The sequence below is a fragment of the Idiotropiscis lumnitzeri genome, chromosome 20 (assembly GCF_059441095.1).
Source record: "Idiotropiscis lumnitzeri isolate Australia: NSW breed Sydney's pygmy pipehorse chromosome 20, RoL_Ilum_1.0, whole genome shotgun sequence".
Lineage (NCBI taxonomy): Eukaryota > Metazoa > Chordata > Actinopteri > Syngnathiformes > Syngnathidae > Idiotropiscis > Idiotropiscis lumnitzeri.
Genome location: NC_142410.1, coordinates 10277818 through 10293362, shown reverse-complemented (window position 1 = coordinate 10293362; position 15545 = coordinate 10277818). Strand labels below are relative to the sequence as shown.

At 43.5% G+C, this 15545-nt stretch overlaps 1 protein-coding gene across 5 annotated transcripts in view; it reads left to right on the top strand.

Annotated features, from left to right (window-relative positions):
* pcdh15b (protocadherin-related 15b) overlaps positions 1 to 15545 on the top strand; it is a 76367-nt gene that overhangs the window by 39812 nt on the left and 21010 nt on the right. For all 5 annotated transcript variants that reach the window (XM_088284288.1, XM_088284287.1, XM_088284286.1 and 2 more), the window contains 8 exons: positions 615 to 743; positions 5258 to 5377; positions 5620 to 5805; positions 5890 to 6126; positions 6711 to 6827; positions 8363 to 8503; positions 9037 to 9149; positions 15401 to 15510. In XM_088284288.1, coding sequence (XP_088140414.1) covers positions 615 to 743; positions 5258 to 5377; positions 5620 to 5805; positions 5890 to 6126; positions 6711 to 6827; positions 8363 to 8503; positions 9037 to 9149; positions 15401 to 15510 — 1153 coding nt within the window. The remainder of the gene's footprint in view (positions 1 to 614; positions 744 to 5257; positions 5378 to 5619; positions 5806 to 5889; positions 6127 to 6710; positions 6828 to 8362; positions 8504 to 9036; positions 9150 to 15400; positions 15511 to 15545) is intronic.

Here is a 15545-nt window from a genome sequence, read left to right as displayed (position 1 = left end):
TTCATTGCATGTCTTTAAAATATTCTAAAAGACACTAACATCTTTTATGGATGTGGAAAAGTAATCCCCTCAAAGTTTAAAGAGGGTCCTTTATGGTCCCATTAGCCTCGAGGGACTTTGAAGATATGCCAAAGCACGAAAATGGCTTTTGTCAAATAAATAAAGCTCGAGATATTGCTTTTGTGTTTTACCTGAAAATGAGCTCCAACCTTAAGTGCCTCGCCGGCCTAATTTACCTCGGGTCACCCGAGTCAAACTCAATCATTCATTCGAATGAAGGAAATGTTGACGCTAATCGTCAATCGCCGTTTCAGCCTTCCAATTAGCGCAATGACGGCATTTTCAAAGTAGCGTGGATGCGAAAACAGATTTGGAGTGGAAAGCTGGCACAAAAGGAGCAGATGACCTAAATGGCCGAAATGCAGCTAATTAGTATGCAAAATGAGGTTGCCAATCAGGGGAGGCGTTAGGAAGCGAGGTCTGAACTGGAAAGTAAAAAAAATACCTAACACGGCAACATGATTGACATTTTGGAAAAAGCTTCAGATGCTCTTTGTCATAGTAATGAAGCGGCATGTGGGGGTGTGTGTGTGTGTGTGTGTGTGTGTGTGTAGACCTCCACGGCGACGGTGAACATTGTGGTGACAGATGTCAATGACAACGACCCGCTGTTTGATCCTTCATTGCCGGTGAACCTCACTGTCACCGAAAAGCAGGATCATGCATTCGTTGGACATGTCAAGGTAGGAATTACCTCCCCAAACACGCACACACACACACACACACACCCCCACACATTGATCGTGACCAAATTTCATCTCCGTTTCAAGGACAGCATGATGGATATGAATGCAAAATGACGGATTGGAGTCGAGAGCAGTGGTTCGCAATTTTTTTTTTTGGGGCGGGGGGGATTTTACACCGCTTAAAAACAATTTTTCTAAGATTCAATGCAAATGTACCACTAGAAAAGTGAAATACAACTGAATAGTATGTAGGCTGTGAATCTTTTCCGTACCACCAGGGGGATCCCGCATATCAAACTGAGAATCACTAGCCTAAAAAAAAATAAAATAAAATAAATTACACATATATATATATATAGAGAGAGAGAATTTTTTAACTTTTGTTTTTACATTTTTACTCTTTTTTTAGAGCAGGTTATTTATTTATTTACTTATTTATTTATTTATTTACTTATTTATTTATTTATTTTAGAATCAGAAATCCCTTTATTGTCATTGTACTCAAGTGTGCAACGAGATTAGAGAATGCACCGTTTTAATTTAGCTTCTATTAGTTTTAGTGTTAGTTTTAGTTTTTTTTAATAAATGGAGAATTTGTTGGGTGCAGGATTAAAAAAAAATAAAAATAAAATAATCACTTATTAACATGCAATTCAAGAATGCAAACGACCAATTTCAACGACCTTCCTTCTTTTGTATGAACGTACAACAACAACAAAAATTGATTTAAAATGAAATCCCGAAAGCTCATGTACGATTTGAATGTTTGCCATGATTACATCGATTGACGACTCCAAATGTAAGCTAGTTTCAGTTAGTTTCCATTTTTATTTTTTTTTTTTTATTTTTATTTTGTGAACAAAACTTTTTTTTTTTTTCAATGATCGTTTCATTTCACTATAATAACCGCGATGCAGACCCCCCCCACACACATAAGTCACGCGCGTCTCCGTCACCTGCAAAAGGTCACCGCCGTGACACATAATTACAGACGCTCTGATGTACTTCCACATGTCTCCTCCCCCACACCAGAAAGTTTCCACAGGGACTCTTAATTAAATTGAGCCGCTCCCCCTTTTTAGAGCGGGGATTGCCGATCGTCAACGTAACGGTGCAAAACCTCTCCAACTTTCTAATTAGGCCCGTGAGTTATCACGTTCGCTTGAAATGCAGTGCTCGCTTGCAGAATTCCCGCACTCACTTCTAACCTTTAAACTAAGAAACCCGGGAGTCATTTTCTCCCATCCTACCGCAACAATCGTTCATTTCCAAGCACGTTAAGCGTACCTAATGAAAATTCCGTTGAGCATGCGGTAAACATCTAACCTTTTCCAGAAGGTGTCATTTCATTCCAATCGTTCCCATCTCGGCAAATTTAAACAGACGGTGATAATCGAGCCCCCCCCCCCGGGGCGGGCAAGAAGCAAGAGGCGTGACTGTGGGCCGCGATCCAAACCAGGGTCGCCACCTGTAGTTATTAAACAAATTTTCCGGAAGAATGGATGGACCTGACCTTGGTGTGCTGAGACTGCTGCAATATGGCAGCGAAGGATGGGAGAAAAATAGCGAGAGTAAAAGACAATCTTTTGACGCTGCCGTCCAGCGTGGCAAGTTTGCGATGATGGGCGGGTGTTTGATCGCTACGACATTCCGCCACTATCCCGTCGAAGTTATTCGATAAAATTATCAGTACATATATCAAGTGGAGCCGTTCGCAACACAGGGCAACACGTAGAAGATGAAATATGATTGGAGAAAAAAAATAATCTAACAGCCACAGCCACGTACTAGAAGCGAGGCAGGCAAGAAAAATGCGAGGAAAGGAAAATGTAGGTCAGTGCTTACAAGGACTCATACAGTAAAATAAATATATAAATATAAGAAATAAATAATTGTATGTTTATTTTTTAAAGCAGCTAAAGAAATAAATTTGTTGAATTAGAAATCACTAGCGATGCTCGTTAGCTTAAAAATAAAACGCTAAAGAAATTAATCAAATTTGAACTCACTAGCCATGCTCGTTAGTTTGAAAAAAAAAAGCAGATAAATTCATTTGTTGATTTAGAAATCACTAGTGACACTCATTAGCTTAAAAAATAAGTAGCCAAAGAAATCAATTAATCAAATTAGAAATCACTAGCCATGCTCGTTAGCTTGAAAAAAAAGCAGCTAAAGAAATACATTTGTTGAATTAGAAATCACTAGCGACACTCGTTAGCTTAAAAACTAAGTAGCTAATGAAATGAATTTGCCAAATTAGAAATCACTAGCCATGCTTGTTAGCTTTAAAAAAAAGCCGCTAAAGAAACAAATTTGTCACACTAGAAATCACAAGTGATGCTTGTTAGCTTGAAAAAACAAAAAACCAAAAAAAAACCCTCCACTCATTGGCCCCTCGCGGCGCGATGACTCGCCTCCCTGCCGTGTGATTGTTTGCTCCCCGCAGCTATTGTCACTTCACTTCAACCTGCTCTTGATTAAGACGCGCGTTTCCGTCAGTTATCGCGCAAAAGTACCAAACGTCAACGGCAAAGAAGACGTACGAGATCCGTCCGCCACGAGACCAGCTCGTCTGTATGCAGATCGGCCTCGCGCGCTGCCGCAACACCTGGCTGCCCGCGCTCATTTGTTAGCGCGCTAATCGCGCAAATGTGACCGGCAAAATGTTTTATTTAACAAAGTACCAAAAGAGCTTGGCTCATTGCTCCCTCTCAGCGGATACGTCGCGACTGCCGCCGGGGGGGGGCTGCTTCCTTGGGATTCTGTCACAGCTTTACAAGAAACGTTCAAGCTCCCCCCCCTTTTTTTTTTTTTGTCAACAGACACATTCATCTTTCTGTGTTTGTGGCCTTTAACGGCGCGACGACGTAATTACGCCACGAGACGACGCCGTGAGCGAGTGATGCGCCGCTGCCACTCGGATCTTAAACGGCTTTAATGCCTCACCGCAGGCACGTAAGCCGAGAGTTTTATCGATGGTAATGCGTCCATATAACAGATTGGACATCTGTCCCTTTAAAAATTCTTTACTGGCCCACATAACTGTCTGTATATCATTTTATCTTTGTGGTTCTCCGGCCTTGCAGTTTAGGGCCGTCGCAAGACTGAATTATCTGTAAAAGTTTGGACTTGGACAAAGTTGCTTCATGTCTGGAGACTTTTTTTTTTTGTGTTAGCCTGTTTTGCTAACGCTATACGTTATCTGTCAGTTTCTTCTTCAATTCTTTTTGAGTCACAGGACAAGACCGGACTAGAACAGCTGAACCTTTAAGTGGTCCCAAGAGTGGAAATTCAGTACACACTGGCGCTCAAGGCAAACAGATGTTTAATTCGTTGACTGCCATTGACGGCTAATGACGTCAAAGATTCTTTTTTTTTTCAACTCGGCTGGTTGTGAATGAGTAAGAACTAAATAAATAAAATGTTCACGCCATAAATTTATCAGGTCCACAATAAGCTTCAAAACATATTTGGATACTGCATTAACGTGCTAGCATCTCCCTGGCCACCTCTCGTGACGTTTCGGCTTTAGCGTTGCCGCTGACGTTCCTAAGCTGATTACCTGTCGTGTTTAAAAGTCCCTGAAAGTCAAAATTTCTTGTCAATTTGGTAGGGAGACGCTGAAAATAGCCGGATGATGCTAGCCGCCAGCTAGCTTACATGCTAACAGGCTTCAGGAAAGTTCAAGCTTCAGCCTGTGGCTCACGCTACATAACATTTAAACATCGTACAGTCGGATGAAAAACACAAAATAGATAAAACTTTGAAATTTGAAGGACACTAAGCCGTTGTGGAACCTACGGTAGCCGGAGACGACACGTTTTAAGGAGAAGGCGTAGCTAGCTTGCCGACTACCACGCTGTAGTGGTATAAATGCGCCAAGTAATTATAACTCGCAATTATCTACGAACAAAGGAGCTCAGTTTTTAGATAAAGGGGGCAGCTAAATCCTATATCTCCACAACCGAGTCCTACACGGTTGTCAGTCTTTGCACATATCAGTTTTAATGTCAGCACAACAATGGCGGCACAAGGTGAGCCCTCATCACGCCGCATGAAAGGAACCTCGCCTCGCAATTTGTCACCTCGTCGCGTTGGCCGAGAGGGACGACGTGGAGCGATCGCGCTTATACTTTGCGTGAGTAAACGAAGCGTATCGGAAGGAAGCAAGACGAGGCGCTTCCGAAAATTGAAACCGCCGTCTCATTAAATGTTGACGGTTGACGTTTGAACAATGGCCACGGGTAATAAAGCGCTCTTGATCTTCGCCACCTTACAAAGAAAAAAAAAAATGAAGCAACCGAAGATTTCGTGAAGTCAAAGAAGCGTTGTGCCCGATAGAAATCTGTGAGTGAACGGTAGATATTTTGTTACCTTAAATCCAGAATCCGGCCAGGTACAAGGTAAGCATCCGAACAACAAAATGGCATTCCAAATTCACATCAAATCCTGAATCTGGATCAGATCTGGATTTGGATTTTGACCCAATTTGTGGCTGCTCTTCACACCAGGCCACCGATCCAGATCTGGGGGCAAGTGGTCAGGTTCACTACCGACTGGTCAACCATCAAAAGCTTTTCTCAATCAACGCCACGGGAGCCATCAGAACCACGCAGCCGCTGGACAGAGAAGTATACATTCACGTCGAATTCCGTCATTGGTAACGAAAAGTGTGCGAGTGATATTTGGAACTCTCACTAGTGATGGCAAAATGAAGCTTCAAAATTGCTTCATGAACCAGTGCTTGTATTTTGGAGTCCTCTAGATGGCACTGTTGGTTTAAGCGCCACCTACAGGAGTCCAAAAATACGACAACTGTTTCATGAAGCAGATTTCAAGCTTCGTTTACCCATCACTGCCTCTCACGCCAAAGGTGAAGGGTCACTACTTTCTGATCGTGGAGGCCTGGGACGACGCCGTGGATTCGCGGCGGTCCAGACTGACTCTGTCGGTCACGGTTCTGGACGTGGACGACAACAGCCCCGTATTCAGCCAACAAACGTACAACGTCAAGCTGCCGGAGAACAGCCCCAAAGGCACCGTGTTTCTCAAACTGCACGTGAGTGGACCAGTGTGCCGACCCGGAAATGATTTTTTGAGAGGCTGACATTTCCTTCTTCGCTCATTCTCCGTTCCCGCTTAGGCGATCGACGCCGATCTCGGCTCCAACCTCACCTACCGCATCAGAACCCACAGCCCCAATGACGAGATTCGTCGTCTTTTTCGCGTCGACCCAATCACAGGAGAGCTGTCCGTACAGAAAGTTCTGGACTTTGAGGCCTTGACCCCTTCCAATTCTTCTTACACGTTCACCGTGGAGGCTCTGGACGCAGAGGGGACCATGCCTCCAGGCGTGGCCTCCGTTAGCGTCAGCATCACGGTGCGTTTACGTGCACGCGTTGCACCAAATTTTGCAGGAACCTTGTCGTTGTTTATTTTGCCTTCACTTTTAAACGTCATGCAAATATATTAAAAGCCATACAAAATGTCTACCAAATCGGATTATGCTAACTACCACCTGCGTGTTGATGAAGGGTGGTAGCGCAGGCCAAGGTAGAGTTCATTAAAACGGAGGCCAAACGACTGTTTTCTGCTGCTGTTGTTTTTTTTATTTTTTTTTTCCATTCGGGAGTTTTCTTCATCTTTTGTACTTGAGTCTAAAAAAAAAAAAAAAATCAAACAGTTTTTCCTTCACTCTATGATGCATTTATTTTTTGGGGGGATGGTGGATTATAATTAAAAGAACATCGGCCTGTGCTCCACTCACCATTCAGTGCGCAATTTTGTTTTGTTAGGTTCATACATGAGTACTCTCTCGACCAGACGCTCCTGTTACCTGGCAAAGTGTGCGCTTTCAAAAGTCATGAAGGCTATTTGGACCGCCATTTTTTTTTTTTTTTTTTTTTTTGCCGTGGAATTAGAATAAGGCTGCGCTGATGCCGTGTGGCGTTCGTTTCTCCGCAGGACGTGAATGACTTTGCTCCAGTCTTCAGCCAGCCAATGTACCGCGGCATGGTGGCCCCGAACGCCGTCAAGGGGACTATCGTAACCACGGTGATGGCCAACGACTCTGACCCCGCGGTGAGCCTCTCCGGCTTGCCGTTATTCAAGCGAGCCGGGGACATTGTGCATGGGAATGATTGAAGATAATGACACTTATTATCCCTCTGTGTGCACTTGCGATATGTTTCTCTCTTTCTCCTGTTTTGTTTTGGGCTCCCAGGGTGCCATTTCTTGGGATGTCGGTTGGGCTTTTAGTATCGACACGACGTCTGTGAGGTTGAATCAGACCAGATGATTTTAGGTGTCATAATCACCAAGGGAAATATATATATTTATATATATATATATATCCCTAAATGTTTCAAAATAAATCTTAAAGATTAACTCATTCACTGCCATTGACGGGAATAGAAGTCAAAAAGTAAAGTTCCGATGTTTTTGATTAATTTAAACGTAAATTATATTTGCATTGAACTCACTGATTCTCCCTCGCATCACCCTTTGATAATCACATTCCACCGTTACGGGCTGTCGGATATTAAGCTCGGCTCTAAATTGTCGAATGTTGAAATTGGGCTCCGGGCGCCGTGTGAGAAAAATGCCTTGAAAATCATGTAATGAGTCACGTCACATTTGATTTTACACGTAAGATAGACGGTGGCTCAATAAATCGGCGCTCTCAAAAATAATAAGGGAATTATGTGGGTGAATATTCTACGGATGAATAGTATCATAAATCTCTTGGAATAAATATGAATGATGAAGGAGGATAAAAAAGGCGGCTCGTTTTAGCAGTATTGTGTAAAATCCAGACTATTATTGCAAAAGAATAATTAAGAGAGGAATAAAATCGGATTCTTTCAAAAAATGTCACCTCGGTTCACGAGTTGCAACGTCACCCGAATGAACCCGACGTCGCCGTGGCCCCTTTAAAATTTTCACGGGCCTCCCGTCAACCGACACCAGGCGCGATCGATTCAGGCCCGAGCGCTGGCATCAATCTCTTCCCTCCGAGGTCGAGAAGCAACAACATTCTGTCGGCGGGACGCAATAAAGCGGCGCCCACGTGCTTCGCCCAACAAGTCGACGACGCCCTCGCCGCCCGCCCATGCAAATAGATGTCGGCGTTTTTGTCACTGACGCACTCCAATTTATTTCTCAACTTCTGCCGACTCAGCAGCCTTTCACTTTCTCACTTTGGTGGCCTGGCTATAAAAAACAAAAAACAAAAAAAAAAAAAAAACATCAAGGTGGCCGTTAAAGAGTGAGCGGCTGTTCCTTATATCTTCTGGACATTTTCAACCTTGCAATTGACTACTTGATTTAAACGGCGGGGACATGTTCAAACAGAAGTGGGACGGGAACCCGTGTGACCCTGGGGAACATGCTTTTTTTCCCCCGCCATACTACAATAAAGTGTAATTGCACATCCACTCCACTAGTTGGCAGTGGCGCTCTCATTGGTTTGTTTTGCAACCATTTTTATTTCCATTTTATTTCGAGTTGCGGCCAATTTTTTATTTATTTATTTATTTTTATTTTTTTGGGGTGTAGTGAGGGGGGGCGTAACAGAACACTTTTCCCTCCCTAAGCGCCGTTTGTCGTCTCCGTAGGGAACGCCAGCTGGTCTGGTGCGCTATAAATTGGATCAGGACGCCTATTCATACTCCGCCAGTATATTTGAAGTGGAGGAAGACACCGGAAATGTTGTCACAAGAGTCAACCTCAACGAGGAGCCCAACCTCAAATTCAGCGTAAGTGTACACGGCCGATTCATTTACGATCATTTCCCGATTTAAAACGTGCTTTTGATGGCCACGCCGGCATGTCGCGTGATCATTATGAAGCGTTCACGTCTTCATATTATCCGATTCAAAATAGCCTTTCCCCAAGTTGTTGTCTGAAGCGAGGCTCTCTCCGGGCTATGCGAATTCAAATCTTTTCGCCGGGCTTTAATTAACGCAACACAGATTCCAAATCCTCTCAAGACTTCCAATTTTATCTCCGCTCTTACCAACTGCAGAAAAAAAATTGTGCAATTATTGGTGATAAAAAAAATTAAAAAAAAAAAAAAAATCACCTGAAATACAAGGACGGAAATAGTTGCATTTCATGTTAGTATGAAAAACAAAACTACACTTTAAAAAAAAAACAACTCATAGTTTAAATACGAAGGCAAAGAAAATAAGCACCACGTTGGGACGACGCGCTCGTAAATAACGCTTTGCCCCCCCAAAAACGATTTGGATGATCTAACGTCGCCACTTTTTTTTTTTGCATTCGTCAGCTGGTCGTGGTGGCCTACGACCACGGCGAGCCGCTAAAGGAGAACACCACGCTGGTGGAGATCACCGTCCTTCAGCCCTCCATCATTCCCATCTTTACTCAAGAGGAGTACAGGTACGACTGCGAAATCGTGAGCCGTCGTATATAAGGGGTTGAACGGCTTGGGCTCGTCGTCGTCGACTGTAACAAAAGTCAACTTGTAGTTGATTAATTGATGAGAGCAGTGCTCCTCAATTATTTGTTCCTTCCTAATTAACTTATCTCACAATATACAACCCCCCCCGGTGGCTCCAGATGGTATGACATCATCAGGTAGATGTGACAGCAGCGTCAACCGCTCTGAGGGCCTTAATAAGTGGATTCCTCTTTTTTCCAAATTCAGACCACAAACAAAATAGAGTGCAGCCATCTAGTGGTGGACAGTGCAACTGCACCCAAAACAAAAGGGAGGTAGAAAAAAAAAAAAAAACGGTTGTTTCCCAGAAAAACGAATTCCGCGAAACATTGGGACCGCAAACCCGGAAGCTGCGAGGAAGGGGCGGGGTTACTGAAATCTCACCAGTGCCCCCAAGCGAAATTGAACTGGATTGCCGGTTGTGAAATTCAATCGCATTTTCAAATTCTCCCAGTCGACAGCAAAATATATTTATATGTTAAATGTGTCCATTCCTAAAAACGAAATACACAGACACAATACTTGAAATGCATCTCAACCACCCTCGTTCCAGACGGGTTGTCCAAGCCCCCCCCCCCGCCCACCTGACAGTGAGCGAAGAGGTGCCATCTCAAACAATTTCCTCCTCAGAGCGTTCCATCCTCACATCTAGCATGTATTGACACTGCTTTCTTTTTCAATTAGATGACGGCATTTCATTTCCCGCCTCCATTTATCCCCGCCGTATGCCCGTCATCTCCGAAAAGAGGCGGCGGGCGAAGGCAATGATCTCACTTTCTTGTCAGATGTGCTACTTTGCTTCATATTGACGAAACCCATCGAAATACGAACAACTTCACATTTCTCCTTCTTTTCAATTAACAGTCCAAGATTTTACAAAGTAATCCCAGGGACGAAGAAGGCCCGGTCACCCCAGGTTTTAGGTTTTGTGACTGGGAGAGCATGTGACTTTGTTCAACAATTCCTCAATTCATTTCAATAAATAATAATAATATCTCACATCTCAATGTTGTTAAAAGTCAAGAAAATGTGCTGGAAACAGGAAGTTGACGCACATAATTTGCCCTTGGCGGGCCACATAAAATGAGGTCGCGGGCCAGATCTGGCCCCCGGACCTCGACTTTGACACCCGTGCGCTACAGTAATTATTTCACCAACTGAGCACGCGCCAGCTCTCGCAGCTCGCATTTCACAACAAATTATTGCCACTCTTGGCCCGGATAGAATCTGATAGAACTGCTTTGAAACGGACTTTTTAAAACCAGAAGCCAACCCGTGCTTACTCGGCGTATTTAGCGAAGGCGTCGGGCGGGATTTCCAGGCGCGGAAATATTTAAAAATAAACAAACACGTTTGGACGGACGACTCACGAGAAGTTTTGGGCCCGACGCCAGCGATATGTTGTTGTCGCGGCCCCTCTGCCGCCTCTCGGGTGAGCGTCCTTGCACCTGCACCATCAGTATGCAGTCCACATCACACACACACACACACACACACACGAATAGTTAACAGTGCCCACTGGCAATTAGCAGTGTGGGGATTAAGCGAACAGAAAGAAAATATTGGCCTCTGGAAGATTATTTAACAACAGAGCGCTCTCGGGTGTGTGTGTGTGTGTGTGTGTGTTTTTGGGAACTGGCGTGCGCGCGGAAAAGCCAAGTTTCCTCCCCGGCCGCCACGATGCCCCACAGCCTGTTACAAGCTTAATGAATGTAATTATCAGGCGGTCGCAAGAGCGAAGAGCCAAATCACCTCCGAACATCAAAGCGTCGTGAATCATCGGGAGAAGTGGCGGCGGCGCACGTGACAAGCTGTTTGCTTTTGTCTTGCGTCGTCGCCGAGATGGAGATAACGCGTTAATTCATGCCAGGAGAATTGGGGGGAGAAAAAAAAAGAAATAAAATAAAAAAAAAAAAAAAAAAAGAAAATCGGGCCTTGTTCTGTTCGGGAATCTCTGGCACCGAGTGGAAAGAGCAGGGATTTGTTTTTCGTGTTTTTTTTTTTTTCTCTTCCAGTCGGTCGGGCAATAGCGAAAGCACGGCTGTCGGTTGTACGTCGAGCGATGCATCCATTACTTCTGGCAAATTGATCTGGCGTTAATTCATTGCAAGTTCACAGGCGCAATCCTTAATCTCGCTCTTGGAAGTGAAAGAACGGTTCGATTTTGCAGCAAAGTCGCACACACACACACACGCGGGCTTGAAAGGTAATCCGTTCTATCTGATTCAACTAATTAAGAAAGAAAGTGTTACGCTGGATAACGATCTCAAACTCTTTAATGACACACTGATCTTGTTTCATTTTTTTTTTTTTTTTTTTTTGCGACTTTGCTTTCAAAGACAAGAAAATCATACACAACAAGCACGGCGTTGCAGTTCCAGGAGTGTCCTGTAGATGGCGGTAGATAAAATCTATTTGTGTATACGCATTAATTAACTGACTTTTTTTTTTTGAGGAACAAAAACCCTCACGGATTTGTCAACGTACCCGTAAAAACGTTTAGTCGTATTCAGCAAGTGGAATATTATGAGAGAAAGAAACGCATTTAGTTTGTCAAGCTTTGTGTGGCTTCTGGAAGCGTTGGTGGATCAAACATCCCAAAATAACATCTTTCTCGTCAACACAGAGAGGAAAGAAAAAAAAACAGCTTGGGCAGTGTTGAGGAGTGTCATTTAAACGCGATTGCCATCGTCTCGAAACATTTTTTAAGAAGGCATTGGAGGCGACTCCCCAACGTAACAGGTTTTGAAGTGGGAGGCTTTTTTAAAGAGACGTCAGTCGAGCCGGAGCGAAACGATCGGCGCCGACGCGACAATCGAGAAATAATTTCGTGAATGAGCATAGCGAGAAAGAACAAGAGAGTGACGTCCGAGTTGGGCGTTTAACTCATTCGCTGCCATTGACGGATATAGACGTCAAAAAGTGCATTAAAAAGCCGTCAGACTGACGGACGCACCGGAGCAAGGGAAAGACTCGACGGACGGACAAGGAGCAGCTTGAGGTCACACAGGAGGGACTTGAAAGAAAATCTCTTTTTAACTAAAAGGCTACCAGGTTAAAAAAAAAAAAATAAAAAATCTTCAAAAGGACACACCGTTATTGAAACGCACGTATGAAAAGCAAAATGTCAGGAGACGAGATTCTTCTGGTCTCCCCGCTGTTCTCATCAAGAAGGTTGAAGGACCCCCCCCCCCCCCCCCACTAACTCTGACCCGTGTCCCCTCCCGCCATGGCCACGACACGATCGGACTCTCTATTTCCTGACGCGGTATTCGTCGCCGGGGCTGCGGTTTTGGCCTGGTGTTGATTGTGGACAGTGCGGAAACGCGGCAACGAGCCTGATTGCGTTATGACCCCAATAAGTGATGCGAAGGAGACGCTCGGCTGTCAAGTGTCGGGGAGAAATTGGGGACAAAAGGATAATGAAAGCGGGCAAAGATTGATGAAGTGGAGTGGTGAGACAAAGAGCTTTTGATTTGGAGATAACGAGGAATTCTTTTGGAGGCTCCACGCGGATGTTGAAGTTAAATGGTTACAAGGGTATTAAAAGAGGTCGTTTCTTCTTTTAATTATTTTATTTATTTTTATGATCTTTTTATTTTTATTATTTTATATATATATTAATGATACATTATTATATTATATATAATAAAAAATAAAATAATTTAAAAATAAATAAATTAAAAATAAATAAAATAAAATAAAATAAAATAAAAAATAAATTAAATAAAATAAAATAAAAAGAGGTCGTCTACTTTTTGCCAAGTTACCTCTTCTCATTGCTATTTTTTTTTCCCCCAAAAACTTTTAGGCCCTCTCAAGCCTTGCTCTGTATTTCAACGGCGGCTCCACTCCGGTTCAGAGCGCCTCTTAAGCCGTTTTGATCGTCGTGTTTGGCAATTACAGCGGCGCCGTCAAGGGCAAGGTGGCGAGGCGGAAGACAAATGTTGAGGTGCCGACTGCTCGACAGAAAGGCGAGAAAAGAGAGTCGCGCTGAGAGTCGGCGAGAATGCGGGGAAGAGTGATTGACAGGCAAAAAAAAAAAAATTTTTAAAATGAAGACGTTGTGCCTGAGCAAATGTGGTGGAGTGGAGAGAGAAGCATGACATGGCAAGAAGGGGAACGTTCCGCAGAGTACAAAGAGAGTATTTTTATCACTCACACACGAATATGACAGCCTCTTTGGGACGAGGAATGGCGGACGACTCCCGGATGGATTTGATTCAAATTAAGCAACGATGGATCGGCAAGTGTATCTGCAATTAAATCCAGACTTTTCCCTCCTTGGCCATTGTGGCTTAAAAAAAAAAGAAATCAAGAATATGTTTCAATCTGATTGGCTATCGCAACTGTCTATCAACTGAGATGCAGAACAAACGCCCTCGCGATGATACCTGAAGGCCTCGGACGAATAGTGCGTGCTACTGTTATTATGAAATCTGCCCGGCAACACGAGCGAGCTGAATTCTGATTGGATAAAAACTCTCACCTCAAAATTCACCACCAGGATATAACGTAAAGCGAGAAAGAGGGACAACTGTGAAGAGCAACAAAGAATAATGACAACAGGGAAATACGCTAGATCATAACGAAAAGGGCGCGCGGGAAAGAGACAAGCTTGTAGGCGAACATCATAATGAGTGAGACAAAACGAAACGGCGGCGGCAATAAGAAAAGACATCCACACGCCGCCGCCTTATCGTTGCCGACATCTATCAACAGCGTCATTATTCAGTCTGCGCGTGTGTGTGCGTGGCTCATGACGCCGAGACAAAAAAAACAAAACAAACGTGGGCTCTTATCTCCAAATTCACCTGCCGCGTAGTTTTTAATTATCGGATGTCACTTTTCAATTTTCATCGGCGTCGCCGTGTTATCAGTGTAAACCCAGCTTGCGCCGCTTAGTTTGTGTGGTCCATCTGGCGTCAAGTCGTGTACGGGACGGGAATGTTGCGCGTTTTGGCAAGTGCGGCGAGCGCCGGCTTTAAAAAATCGTCCCAGCGGTCTCAGCTTATGTCATATTCGAAGCTGCGGCTGCTAAAAGGAGGAATTGAGGTATTGAGAAATACGCTCGTCCAAGTAGGACCCGAATTCAGGTCGATTATCGTCAGACTCATCTTCACCAAAAAAAAACAAAAAAACGTCCGTTCCAAGATGAGGACAACATCGAGTAAAACGTTCAACGGTTGCCAAGTCATTCCTGAACAAAGCGTGCTGAACTTTTGACAGAAAGTTAATTTTTCCAATGTCATCTTGAGTAATCGGAGGAGGCTATTTTGCTGATTTCTCGCTGACATTTGGCAAAGCGTGTGCTAATTCAGTTAAAAAAAAAAAAAAAAAAGAAAAGTTTGCATTACAACCACAGCATTCAGCCTGACATTTATCCGATGACGTGAATTCATTATCCAACAACAATTAGTAGTGCGTTGCTGAAGCATACTGGGTGGAAAAAAATGGGGGCACTGTCAGTTTTCTTAGAGCTCTCGCACATCCGCCAGCTCCTTCTCTACCACACTCATCGACATCTCAGTGAGCGGAGGCGTTATTGAATTTTTTTTTTATTTTTTAAATGTGTTCAACACCTGTCAAACAATTAATTGTTTCCCAGCCAGTGCTCGCTATCTCGCAACAGTTTTTGCAACTTTGGAAACTTCCTCTGAATTCTTCGCCATGTTATTGATTGGTATGTGCTGTTTTTTTTAATTTTTTAATTAATTAATTTATTATTTATGTAATTTTATTTATTTAATTTTATTGATTGATTTATTTAATTTAATTTATTCATTTATTTATTTATTTAGTTATTTATTTATGTATTTATTTAGTTCTTTTTTGTCAAGTGCAGATCTGGTGCAAAAATAATTCACTGTACTTAAGTAGAGGCAGTTGTGCGTGCAAAAAAAAAAAAATAAAATAAAATAAAATAAAACCGCTTCAAATTTCAATTAATCAAGATCAAAAATGGTTGTCAAAAAGTCATTAGAAAACTAACATTTTGATCATGTTTAAAAGGAAGCTATGATGGAGGACTGGAAAGACAGGAAACGGGGGCGCATTGGAAGCACTTGACAGATTTTAAATCTCAGCTGATTGCGGCCGAGCCTCCGGAGGAAAGAGAAGGCCCCCGAGTAAGGCGTATCCATATTTAATGTTGCTAAAGGCGGCTGTTGCTCGACTGATGTGTTCCCAGGTTCCCGCCCGTGAGCGAGGAAGCCGCGCTCGGAACCCCCGTGGGAGTCATCCTGGCGGCTGCTGTCAATCAAACCATCGTCTACTCCATCGTGGAGGGCAACGAGGGAGGTGAGCGCTATGCCGAGCGGTTTGCGTTGGTTGGC